This window comes from Lynx rufus, unplaced genomic scaffold, assembly GCF_022079265.1.
Source record: "Lynx rufus isolate CCGP_SWC_20201006 ecotype Redwood Valley unplaced genomic scaffold, mLynRuf1.p SCAF_1, whole genome shotgun sequence".
NCBI lineage: Eukaryota > Metazoa > Chordata > Mammalia > Carnivora > Felidae > Lynx > Lynx rufus.
The window spans coordinates 132127530-132140884 of NW_025814823.1; the positions used below are offsets into that span (position 1 = coordinate 132127530).

The window sequence follows — 13355 nt, forward strand, 5'->3', positions numbered from 1 at the left end:
CAGATTAAACCTTATCTTTTTTAAAAGATTTATTTATTTATTTATTATGAGAAAGAGAGAGAGTGTGTGAGTAGGGGAGGGCAGAGAGAGAGGGAGAGAGAGAGAGAATCCCAAGCAAGCTCCACACTGCCAGCAAAGAGCCTGATGCAGGGCTTGGACCCACAGAGTACAAGATCGTGACCTGAGCCGAAATCAAAAGTCAGATGCATAACTGACTGAGCCAGTTAGGCACCCCAAACCTGTCTTTTGATAGATATCTTCTTCTAAGATCATTTAGGCTAAAATACTACAGGTTCTCCATTAGCCTCCCTCATAGAACTTGTAAGTATATAGCCGTTTCTAAGTTGACTTGTTTATTCTTTACCTTCTCAACTAGATTACAATGAAAGAAAATAAGCAATTCAGTTCCAAATGTTCAGTGACCAGAATTAAGATATGTGAGTTTTGTAATTTTTAGTGTTTTGAAACTGCTACATTTTTCATTTTTGTAGCATATGGTATTTAATCCAAACAGTGCATCAGACATAAAAACTTATCAGTAAGTTTTTGAAATCTGTGCATTCTTGAGAAAAGGATATGCCGTTTTAATCTCTTTAGTTAGCCTGAGGTCTCATTTTGTCGGTAATCGATTCTGTAAATAGTAAAAGTAGAAATAGTGTCGGTGGTGGAGGTGAGATAAATAATAATAGAAGCAAACCAATGTTGAGTACACACTCTAGGCCCAGTGTCATGTTAAGTATGGTAAGAAATTTCCATGGAATTGTATTCATTTCTTACAACCTTACTGCTTTTCACCTTTTGAGATGCAGAAACTGAGACTTAGATTGCTTAACTTAATTGTCTAAGGCCATCCTGCTAGTAATAGGTAAAGCAGAGCTTTAAACATACAAGTTTCCCTTATTTAATTTGGTTAGATATTTCCTGGATATATCTATATATTTTCAAAATTCATGTATAAACTACAACATGGTATACATTCCAATACATGGTAAACCTCCATCCCTGTTCCTCCTGATGATACCATAAATGTAAAACTCATGCCATACACTTATAGTTTTAATACCTGTGACAGGCTTCTATTATGGCTATTTTATGATTTCATCAACAGCCAAGCTGTTGTTTCATTACAAACAGATTCAGTATCTTTGTGATTAAAGCAGCAGGCTAAAAACCATGAAGGGTGTACTGTTTGCTTTGCAATCATTTCCATGTGTTATGAATTCTTATCAGATGTTGGGAAATAGCAGGCTTAAGCTAACTGCAAGTACTACATGTATGGTCCAAGAAACAGTCATCTGTAGTGGACATATGTTTAGCTGTCAGCTTGCTTAATAAGGTCTCTAAACAAATTCATTTACTGTCCACTTCATTTTTGTAGACTAAAGTTCTTTTCAAAAGCATGTCAAACAGGTCTTAATAACCTTACCTTTTTTTTTTTTGAAGGTGAATATTAGAAAAGGTCACTGTTTGAGTTCATCACTCTAATATTAAGATAATATTTCTCATGCCATAAGAAAAAAGAACAGATATAATTCAAAATTTTCCTAAGGCACCTTCCTGGAAACTGGAGAAAATGAGAAAAGCATCTGGGAAAAAATAAAAACTGACTGAAAATTATGCAAGATAATTGTTCTTTGCCATTTTAAATCTTCAATCTCAAGTATAAAAGCTGCACAATTTTAAAAAAGCAAGATTTTCAGGGCCCCTGGGGGGCTCAGTCAGTTAAGCGTCTGACTTCGACTCAGGTCATGATGTTGCGGTTTGTGAGTTCGAGCCCCACATCGGGCTCCGTGCTGACAGCTCAGAGCCTGGAGCCTGCTACAGATTCTGTGTCTCCCTCTCTCTGCTTCTCTCTGTCTCTCTCTCTCTCAAAAATAAATAAACATTAAAAAAATAAATAAAATAAAAATGATTTTTAACTACTTATATAAAGTAATATAAGCAGTCTGATAAAAATTTAAGCATACTATAGTTATAAAAACTTTCCTGTGTAGTTACTTATTCATAGTGTCTTCTGTTGTATAAAAAAAAATGTTTGGCTAAAAAATAAGGTATTCAATCTAAATGTACTTTTCACCCAGTGAATAGTTAGCAAACTAAGTAAGATCCCACATAAGGAATCAGAAGCCTGTGTCATGTTTACAGTTCCATTACTGACTTGGGCAATATTGAAAAAAATCTCTTAGTGTCTCTATACTTCAACTTTTCCTATCTATGACAAAAATGACTGTTTGGCATCTCACTATTTCCTTAAATAATGGGTGTCAAGATCCTTAATACAAAGAAGTTGAAACAAGACGATTTGTATAATATCATTTTTTACATTTATACTATTATTATGACTATGCACTTCAGAAATATGAATTTACACCTTTCTCAGAATGTACTGGGTGATGATAAAACTGAGGCAAAGAAGGATGCTTTCTTGTGGCCATATAATGATGTTGGGTCTAGGTCTTCTGATAAACATGTCTCTGTTTTTACTGAAGTGTTTTTTTGCTTAATCTTTGGAATGAACATTAGTTCTAAAAAGAACAAACCTGGGCACCTGGGGTAAGTGTCTGACTCTTGGTTTTGGCTCAGGTCGTGATCTCACAGTTCAGGGGTTCAAGTCCTACGTCTGGCTCTGCATTGCCAGTGTGGAGCCTGCTTGGGCTTCTCTCTCTGTCCCTACCCTGCTTGCTTGTGTGTGCTTTCTCTCTCTCTCTCTCTTTCTCTCTCTCTGTCCCTCCCCTGCTTGCTTGTGTGTGCGTTCTCTCTCTCTCTCTCTGTCCCTCCCCTGCTTGCTTATGTGTGCGTTCTCTTTCTCTCTCTCTCTCTCTGTCCCTCCCCTGCTTGCTTGTGTGTGTGTTCTCTCTCTCTCTCTCTCTCTCTCTCTGTCCCTCCCCTGCTTGCTTGTGTGTGCGTTCTCTCTCTCTCTCTCTCTCTCTCTCTCTGTCTCTCTCTCTCAAAATATAAATAAACTTTAAAAAAATAAAAAGAAAAAAACCCATCAATCACATTAGAGTAGATACCTTTAATAGCATAGCACTTAGTGTCATTTTACCATCAAATTTTATTTAAAATTATTGATTATTTAGTTTTAATTATTTAAATTGCTTATGTAATTTGATAGTTATGAGTTTTTTGGATTATATTTTGTCATTAAAAAACCATGCCTTCTAAGCAACTGATGGTGTTTTTACTCGTGCTCATCCTTAATCTTTGCACTAGTCTTGTTATAATACATATGCTGAATATAGCCACAATTTATAGATGAGAAAAAACCAAGGCTCAGTGAGGTTGACAACCTTGCCCCAACGCTGTGATCAAGTCCACTTTTTCTATGAAGTGTTGAAAGCTGAGGAAGATTTGAGTAGACAGAGATAGGGAAGAAAGACCATTTTAGGTCACAGAAATAGCAGGAACAAAGGGGTACATGTGCTGAATCTTAAAGTTTGCCAACGTAATTTTGACTAGTATGTTTCTGGCTAAAATTTAGAGTAACTGTAGAGGATATGTGAGAGATAAGGTTGAAATAGTAGTTTGAAGGTAGCTTTTGGGAGGATTCACATGCTTGGGAAAGAAACTTAGTGCACAATTCAGTAGGATTTAGGGAATTATGAAGATCAGGGGAGTAGAATTGTAGGTTTGGCATAAGTGTGCTAAATGAATGGAAGAATGGCCAAACCAGAGGCACAGAGACCAGGTAGGAGGACTGTTGTGATAGTGCAGTTGTGAAAATCCAAACACCTGTCCCTGACCACAGAAAAGAAGAGACTTTGTAAAAGAAGGATGTGACTACTAATCAGCTTTAGAAGATACAGGAGAAATACTAGCAGGTAGGCCTGACAACCAGCATTTTGGTGGCTCAAAAACAGGAAAGACAGAAATAAGGTGGTGTTTTTTGAGAAACCAAAATGATCAGTCTGACTTTTAAAATGGTAAATCTGATGTATTTGTGGAATATCAAATGCAAGTATCCATCTGGCAGTTAGAAATACGATTTAAGCTTGAAAGTGGAAATATGTAAAAAGCATCAGGCTAACAATCTTGATTTTATGCACTGAATGCATTAAGATAGATGGTATTGAAGTCCTGAATGTGGATGAGATTTCTAAAGAAAAGAGAAAAAGAAAGAGGGTTGAGACTAAGCTACTGAGAAGCCCCTACATTTGAGAAGCAGGACGTGGAAGAGTAAAAGCCAGTGGAAATAGAGACGGAATATTAGTAAGGTAGGAGGAGATCTGGCATGACACTATGTCTGATATTCCAAAAGGTCAGAGGTAAGGTGGTCAACAAAGTGAGATTCTACTGAAGGTCTAAGTTAGCATCCAATGGGAAGCTGTGGAAATTTTTTATTAGGAGGTCATAAGTTACTTTTTCTAAGACAGCAGTTTAGTAGTGCATGGTTACTAGTAAAGTATTAAAATAGGTGGAAAGCAGGTAAAGTGAAGCAACAAGAACAGTTGAGAAATTGGTTATCAAAAAAAAAAAAAAAAAAAGGAAGTTCAAAGCTGTAGAGAAACTCAAGGAAAATATTCCCATCTGGTCACTCATGAATGCTTGGCATTTAGACTGTCGCAGATTCTTTTCCCAGCCCTATCTTTTGTTACTAGCCCCAAGCCCCTTAAATCATTTATTCTATAGCCTAATGTTTTAGCATACACCCTGTGTTTCACCACCTCCCTGTTTTCATTTAAACACACTACTTAAGTACCTGCGTCTTCACTGTACCTCCACATGGGTAACTCCTATTCATCTCTCTGGGCCCAGATCAGATGCCTCCTCTGTGAAGCCATCCCTTATTTAGCCTACTGTAATGTTTCCCTCTCTGAGTTGAAAAATGCTTCAGTCATTTCTTTGTCATGGCAGTTAACCATGTTAACTGGGTGAGTCTGGGTGGCTCAGTTGGTTAAGCATCCGACTTCAGCTCAGGTCATGATCTCACGGTTTGTGAGTTTGAGCCCCGCATCGGGCTCTGTGCTGACAGTTCAGAGCCTGGAGCCTGCTTCGGATTCTGTGTCTCCCTCTCTCTCTCTGCCCCTCCCCCACTCATGCTCTGTCTCTCTCTGTCTCAGAAATAAATAAATATTAAAAGAAAAAACAAACAACTATGTACTGTTATTATTTATTCACGTACGAGATTTATGTCCCTCGTTGGAATTTAGGCTCCTTGGAGATTTTCTCAAGGTATTAGTCTACCATAATGTAAAGAATATGGACAATCCCATTTTTAGTTTTTACCTCTATCAGTGACTGATAGACTGTGTGACTTCAGGCTAAGTATTTAATCTCCACAAGCCTCAGACTTCTTTCTGTAAAATGCCTATATCACAGGTTCTTGAGGAGATTAAGTGGTAACTAGGGAGGTGACTGGTTTAAAGAATCTGGCTAACTAGGTTCCTTTCCCTCCTTATTCACTTTGATTTCTGTGCCATCACTCAGAATGGTACCGTACAAATATTAGATGCTCCGGAAATTGTTGAAGAAATTAGTACTTTCTTTGCTATTACTAAATATACAAAGCTACTATAATTTCTAGGCTGCTATATTTTATTGGGATGATTTGTTTTAAAGACATTCTCTTTTCCAGGGCACCTGGGTGGCTCAGTCAGTTGAGCATCTGACTTCACTTCAGGTCATGGTCTCACAGTTCATGAGTTCAAGCCCCACATTGGGCTCCCTGCTGTCGGTGCAGAGCCTCTTTTGGATCCTCTGTCCCTCTCTCTCTCTGTCTTCCCCCCAGTCACACTCTTTCCCTATGAAAAATAAAATATAATATAAACCATAAAATATAAACCATATTAAAATTCAAATGAATTCAGATTAGAAACATACCTATTAGAGAAAAAAGCCAATTAGCTCAGAGTTAATAGTAGCTTACAGAAGCCATTTGTTTTACCATACAAGCAGAAACTAGGCTCTGAAGGCATAAAGATACTGCCTGGACTCTAAAGCAAGCCCATAGTTGAGCAGTATTCAGGTGACATAAACTCCAGGCTTACAACTTTTGTTCTCATTTTAACAGTTTAAAGATATTCTGGCACCAATGGATAAGATTATATTCTAGAGAATATACAGACTGTGACCTAAAGACTAGTTTAAAAACTTGCACTTCATTCTAAGAGTTATGGATTTCTCAAGTACCAACAGATAGTGTTATTTGAATAGTCTGAAAGATTTTAACAATGTTGTAAATTCTGAATCACTTGAAAAATTTAGTATAATGAAGCAATTTTTAATAATCTTATAGACCTTCCCTTCTCTATCTTACTTTGTCTTTTTTTAGTTTTTATTCATTATTCACTTTATATGTTATTAAAGTTTTTAAAAACAATTTTAAATGTTTATTTTTGAGAGACAGAGAGAGAGACAGAGCACGATCAAGGGAGGGGCAGAGAGAGGGGGAGACACAGCATCCAAAGCAGGTTCCAGGCTCTGAGCTGTCGGCACAGAGCCTGACGTAGGGCTTAAACTCACAAACTGTGAGATCATGACCTGAGCCGAAGTTGGACACTTAACTAACTGAGCCACCGTGGTGCCACTAGCTGTTATTATGGCTACTTAAACAGTGCATCTAAGTCTTTGACTATTTAAGGATAGATTTTTAGAAGCTGGCATTATGCATTCATTGCCCTTTATAAAAATTATGAAGAGTTGATCTCCATATGTAGTAGAGGTAGCATTTATTTGTAGTAAATAACATAATAAAGAAATATTCCTACATCGCAAACAACCCTTAACTGTAATGCTGTTTTAACATGATCTAAATAATAATAGCTACCATTTGTTGAACATGTATTGTCTGTCCAATATTTTAAATATCTTACCCCCATTTTATAGTTGAGGAAACTGAGTCTCACAGAAGTTAAATAATTGTTCTTAGGCCACTCAGATAATAAGTGTTAGAGTTAGCTTTTATTTAAATCAAGACTTTCTGAATCCAAAGTTAATCCTTTTGATAACTGTGCATTACTACCTCTGCAACAGTATATACTGTCATTGCCTCATTCTTCACATACTTCAAATGACTCTCATAACTAGTTTGTTTAGCCATCATGCAGCATTTCCTCTTCAACTTTCAAAATAATCTTCCCCTCAAAGACCTTAGTATTCAGAAAACATCATCTAAATTTCTGTATTACTTACCAAATTAAAAATTTTTTTAATTAGTATAATAAAAGATGGTATTTAGTGGATGGAGTAAAGATGTGGTTGCTATTCCCTGTGCTCATATAACTTCAAGAAATAGGAAGTAATTTATCTGAGAAATACATAATGAGAGCCTAAACTGGGCATTGATGTTGAGAGTCAAGAGGAGTATTATACGTGAGAGAGATTGGAAAATGACATACTCCGACAGTGATTCAGTGAAAGGGCGGGGGAACAGTCCCAGAGGAAGTTTAAAGTCTGGTCATTAGGAGGAAAATAGTTCCACATTCAAACAGGGATTTCAGGAAAAGGAACAGATTTGGGCAGGGAGGAGATGACTTCAAGTCTGAACATTGCAGCGTCTCGCCTCCATTATCCATCTAGATCTGGGCCCTTGAAATGTGGCTAGTTTAAACTGAGGTGTGCTGTAAGTATAAAATACACACCAGATTTAGAACATTTAGTACCAAAAAAAAAAAAAAGTAAATACAGTGTTAATATTTTTATATTGGTTGCATGTTGACATAATAATATTGTGGACATACTAAGTTAATGAGTTAAAACAAGTTGTTAATTTAACCTGTTTCCTTTTGCTATTTCTTTAATGTGGCAGCTAGGAAATTTAATTGCATATGTGTCTTACCTTATATTTCTGTTGGACAGTACTAATGTACAGGAAGGTTTGTAACAGTTAAAAATGCAGGACCAAACAATCAGAGCAAAACATCTAGATTTGGAAATAACCTATATAAAAGTGATATCTGATGTTATGAGATTAGACAAATGTTATGAGATTAGACAAAATGCCATTGTACAAGGTACAGAAATGGGAAAAATACCAAGAATTATAGATTGGGAAAAGGAAGAGTAATTAGAATAAGGATTGGAGAATCAATACTCTAAAATGGTACATAGTCTGATTAGGATAGAATTTCAAGAAGGAAGGAGTGGTTAATATTGAATGATAGAGAAGCCAAAGAGGAAAAGGAAGACTGAGAAAAGACCATTGAATTTGGTTGATACAGAAGCAGTTTCAATAGAGTATAAGAAGGATAGATTGCAAGAGATTAAGAAGTTTGAGGCTGAGAAAGTAGACTCTATATATAAACTGTTCTTTCAGGCTAAGAGTCCAGTGGTAAAGATAATCATCACTTGATTGGAGCAGAGTCCAGGGAAATTTGAGTATGTTTGTTGGCTGAATGAAAGGATTAGTGAAGTAGGAGTGCTTGGAGTTGTAAAGAGAAGATAATTGCTATATGGCAGTCCTAATGCACTGGGTCCCAAACCTGAATGTGTATTGGAATCAACCAGAACTTGTTACAAGGACAAATTCCCAGGCAACATCTCACATCTAACAAAATAACATTCTTTGGAGGTTTGTCTCTAGGAACATGTTGTGAACAAGGTCTTCTAGGTACTTATCACATATTCATAAAGACAAACAAGTCAAGAAAATTAAAGTTGCTGGTGAGGACATTAGTGAAATAGCTGACCGTATCATATAGAATGGATAGAGAGCCAGTTGGGTTAGAATAGGGCTGACAGATCATGAACTATGAAGAAGCTGGCTTTCATTATTATATTGAGTGAGAACAGGTTCAATAGCAATGAAAAACTGAGGAAGTAGGTAGTAGATTAAAAAAAAAAATTTAATGTTTGTTTGTTAGTTTGTTTGTTTGTTTGTTTTGAGAGAGAGAGCAGGGAAGGGGCAGACAGAGAGAGGGAGACATAGAATCCAAAGCAGGGTCCAGGCTCTGAGCTGTCAGCACAGAGCCTGACACGGGGCTCGAACTCAGGAAATTTGAGATCATGACCTGAGCTGAATTTGGACGTTTAACCGACCAAGCCACCCAAGCACCCCAAGTAGGTAGTAGATTTTAATTAGAAGGAATTTTCAGAATTCAGGATCTTGGAGGCCAAGCAGATACAAATTATAGCCATTTGTGTTTGATGTAGAAAAGAGGTAGTAAGAATTGAGTTGTGCACATTGTAAGACCTATTACTTTGGTAACTAATATATGACATGCTTTAAAAGAAAAATAAAGTATGAGATTTGGGGACCAGGAAGAAGCACAAAGTTTGAATCAGTATGGAAGTATTTAGATTTAAGATCCCGGTAAACTGTGGCTTGGGTGTCTTTGGAGACCTTTTCTAGACTTGTTGCCTACTTGGGTTTACAGTGGTTCTTTAAGTGTCTGTTATCCACTCTAGCTTTTACTGAAATAGAGTAGATGCCTGACATTCAAAGTTTGACTGGCCACTAGTGACCCTAAGTGTTCATGTCATGGGTAATTAATTTTTTATAAGCACATGAATTTGAATATGTCCTAAAACTGGCTTTGTAGAAGCTAGCCACCTAGTGACTTGTAGTGAAGTCAATATTTATATCCCAGTTTACCTTTAATACATGATTGTACTAATCATCAGAATACCTCAGCTTTGTAGGTTTCACAGAAGAGGAAATTTTTTGCCAAATTATGGTATTAAGTGGGTTAAAAATTAATTGAGTTTAAAAAACTGAGTTTAAAAACATTTTAGCACTGCACCTAGCATGTAATTGCTTAATAAATGGTAGCTACTGGTGCCAGTTGAGGAATTCACCAAGTTTTAAAGCCACATCTTTTTGTGTATGTGCAAGTTTAGTAAGTAGAATTTATATTAAAATTTTGTTTTGATTCAGGATCTTCATGAATTATTAAACTGGAACTAGAATGCTAAATTGGCAAGTGAATTAGAATAGTGGGATATTTATCATTTATCTATTTCTGTTTAACATACTTCATAGGGAGTATATTTTATAGGTAATTCATATTATATTGCTATTCTAAAAAATGACAGCTTCTAAAATACTCTATAGCTCTGTTTCCATAGCACAATACACAGGTAAGAAACAAAATGAATTACATTATTTTTTTGTGTTTTTTTAGGGATTTAGTGTATGTAAAAAACAATATGCCTGTTTTTGCTAAACAATTTTTTCTTTCCATGTATTATGTACTTTATATAACTGTTTTTGCTTTACAGTGACGAACTCCGAAAAGAAGCAAGACAGTTAAAGCGGGAACTGTTAGCAGCAAAACAAAAAAAAGTAGAAAATGCAACAAAACAAGCAGAAAAAAAAAGTGAAGGTAAGGATATTTATCAGGTTTTTATTTTCACTTGTACAACATTACTCTCTTCCTTCCATCTCCCCTTCCTTCCTTTTCTCCTCTTTCCCTCCTCCCTCCTTTCTAAGTTTTGCTTTTTTTTTTTTTTTTTTTTTTTTAATACTTAGACAGTTAGCCAATAAAATAAATTTCCATTTAGGATTTTGTCTACGAAGTAAATTCAGTCAAACATGATCATAACTGGTATTCTAAGAAGATTAATGAAAACTAACAGAGACTTGTCCTCAGGCAAAACTTAAATGTTGCCATAACACATGTCTAGGAGTACACAAGAATGGAATGTTCATTTCTTATATTGCATACCCTTTAAAACATTTTTAAAAAGCATTTAGGCCCTATATTTGGGACTTGTGTAAATATTTGTGCATTGGTTTGAATAGTATGAAATATAAACTCTTGTTTTTTGTTTGTTTTTGTTAAGATAATGAAAATCTAAACTATCAATAAAGCTGATCAAAAATTAATCAAAATAATACCCTTCTATTTATACAGGTTAAATATATTCTTAATTTTACTATGATTTTTATGAAGCTATTAGGGCTTTAAGTTTATTTACTTTGAGAGAGAGAGCACAAGTGGGGTAGGTGCAGAGGGTGAGAGGGAGAGGGAGAGATGGAGAGAGAGAGAGAGAGAGAGAGAGAGAGAGAGAGAGAGAGAGAATCCCAAGCAGGCTCCACGATGTCAGCGTAGAGCCCAACACAGGGCTCAGTCTCATGAACTGTGAGATCATGATTTGAGCCAAAATCAAGAATTGGATGCTTAACCAACTGAGCCACCCAGGCACCTCAGCATTAGTATTTATTTTAAGTAGCACAGGTAATAACCACATAACTATCTAAAGGACATAGTTCTTAGATTATTTGCACCATATCCCCCAATGACTGTTATAGTAAAGGCGGGTACTTAATGAAGAATTCATAGTCACCAAAATATATTTGAATGAAACTATTAAAAAATTAACTCCCCATGATGACGCAAATTATAAGCTCTATTTAAAAGAAAGGAAAGGGCACCTGGGTGGCTCAGTAGGTTAAGCATCCGACTTCAGCTCAGGTCATGAGCTCGCAGTTTATGAGTTTGAACCCCACATCAGGCTCTGTGCTGACAGCTCAGAGCCTAGAGCCTGCTTGGAAATCTTCGTCTACCTCTCTCTCTGCCCCTCCCCTGCTCACACTCTGTCTCTCTCTCAAAAAAATAAACATTAAAAAAAATTAAAAAGAAAAGAAAAGATAAACTTATGTGTGACCAGGTCATGTAGGTAAAGTATAACCCTGAACAGAAACAAGCTATATTGGCAATACTGCAGCTTGAAAGAAATACAGTGAAGGTTATTTTATTTTTAAGCTTAATTTTTTTTTTAATGTTTATTCATTTTTTTTGAGAGACAGAGAGAGACAGAGCATGAGCGGGGAAGGGGCAGAGAGAGAAGGAGACGCAGAATCCGAAGCAGGCTCCAGGCTCTGAGCTGTCAGCACAGAGCCCGACGCACGGCTTGAACTCACGAACTGTGAGATCATGACCTGAGCTGAAGTCGGGCGCTCAACCGACTAAGCCACCCAGGCACCCCTATTTTTTAAGTTTAGACATAATTTTCTCAGAGTATTGTTCCTTATAATTAAAAGCACTTTAAATATATGAGAGTAATTCCTTTCAACTAGAAAGATCTTTTACTTAAATTTTAATTCATTTTTGAGCAAATAATTATTAGTACTCCCATTCCTCAAGAACCATGCAGGACTAGGGGTATGAAGTTGGCAATGGATGGAGGTTCTTACCTTTATAGTTCATGATCTAGTCAGAGTGAGAGAATTGGAAATAGATAATTACTGCAATAGTGCTTTATAGTTAAGGCTTATATTAAATATAAGTAGTGCTGTTTTAAATTATTTATCTGCCTTTAAAATATTAAATGCAATTAAAGAAACGTTTGAGTCTTAGAATGATTTCTTAACACAAAAGAGAAGATCTCTTCTAGAGCTTATTTCAGTCTGTTGATGAGAAAGCCATATAAAACCATTTTGTTATGCCGTAATTAGAGAATTATATTAGGAATTACTTTTCTCAGTTTAATTTTCCTTATATCTTCTAGAAATATCCTGGAGTTTCCTTAAATCTGAATATCATTTAAAATTAGCTTCTACAAAAAGTGGGTCATTTTATTTATTTTTGATTGCTTTGTTTTGAAATAATTTTGGACTTCCAGATAAGTTGCAAATACAGAATTCCCATATACCTTTAACATGAAGGTCTTATATAACCATAGTACAATGGTGAAAACCAAGCACTTGATGTTAATACATGACTGTTAACTAACTACAGACCTGATAAGAATTTCACCCATTTTCCCACTAACGTCGTTTTTCTGTTCTGTTTTTCCATCCATAATTCCATACTGTATTGAGTCATCATGTTCCTCCTTAGTATCCTCTGATCTATGACAGTTCCTCAATCTTTTCTTATCTTTCATGTGTTTGACAGTTTGAGGAGTCCTAGTTAGATATTTTGGGGAATGTCTCATTTGAGTTTGTCTGATGTTGTCTTGTGATTAGATTAAGGTTATGCTTTTTTTTTTTTTTTTGGCAAGATTGCCACAGAAATGATATGTCCTTCCCAGTGCATTATAAAGTTGTCTGCTGTCTTTTTACTGGTAATACTGCCTTGATGACTAATTTAAAGTGGTGTCTGTTGAGTTGCTACACTCTAAAGTTACTCTTTCCCTTTGAGATTTTAAGTATTTGGGGGGAGATACTGTGAGACTATTCTGTTTCTTTTCAAGCTTACCTCTGCTAATTTTAGTATCCATTGGCGGATCTTGCCTATAGGCAACAGTTATTTACTGTGGTGTTCTAATGGTAACTTTTTATTTTCCTTTTTCTTACTACTTTTATTACTTGGAATTCTTTAAGAAAGAGGTCTCTCTCGCTCTCTTTCTCTATTACTTACTTATTTATATCACTATTTACTTATTTATATCAATATGAACTTGTGAATATTTATTTTATTCTATGTGTTATAATCCCAAACTATCATGATTTATTTTGTTGTTCAGATGGT

The 13355-nt window shown here is 35.9% G+C and overlaps 1 protein-coding gene across 1 annotated transcript in view; it reads left to right on the forward strand.

Annotated features, from left to right (window-relative positions):
• CWC27 (CWC27 spliceosome associated cyclophilin) overlaps positions 1–13355 on the forward strand; it is a 193598-nt gene that overhangs the window by 83656 nt on the left and 96587 nt on the right. Inside the window, exon 11 of the mRNA XM_047087094.1 lies at positions 10159–10262. Within this exon, the coding sequence (XP_046943050.1) occupies positions 10159–10262 (104 nt within the window). The remainder of the gene's footprint in view (positions 1–10158; positions 10263–13355) is intronic.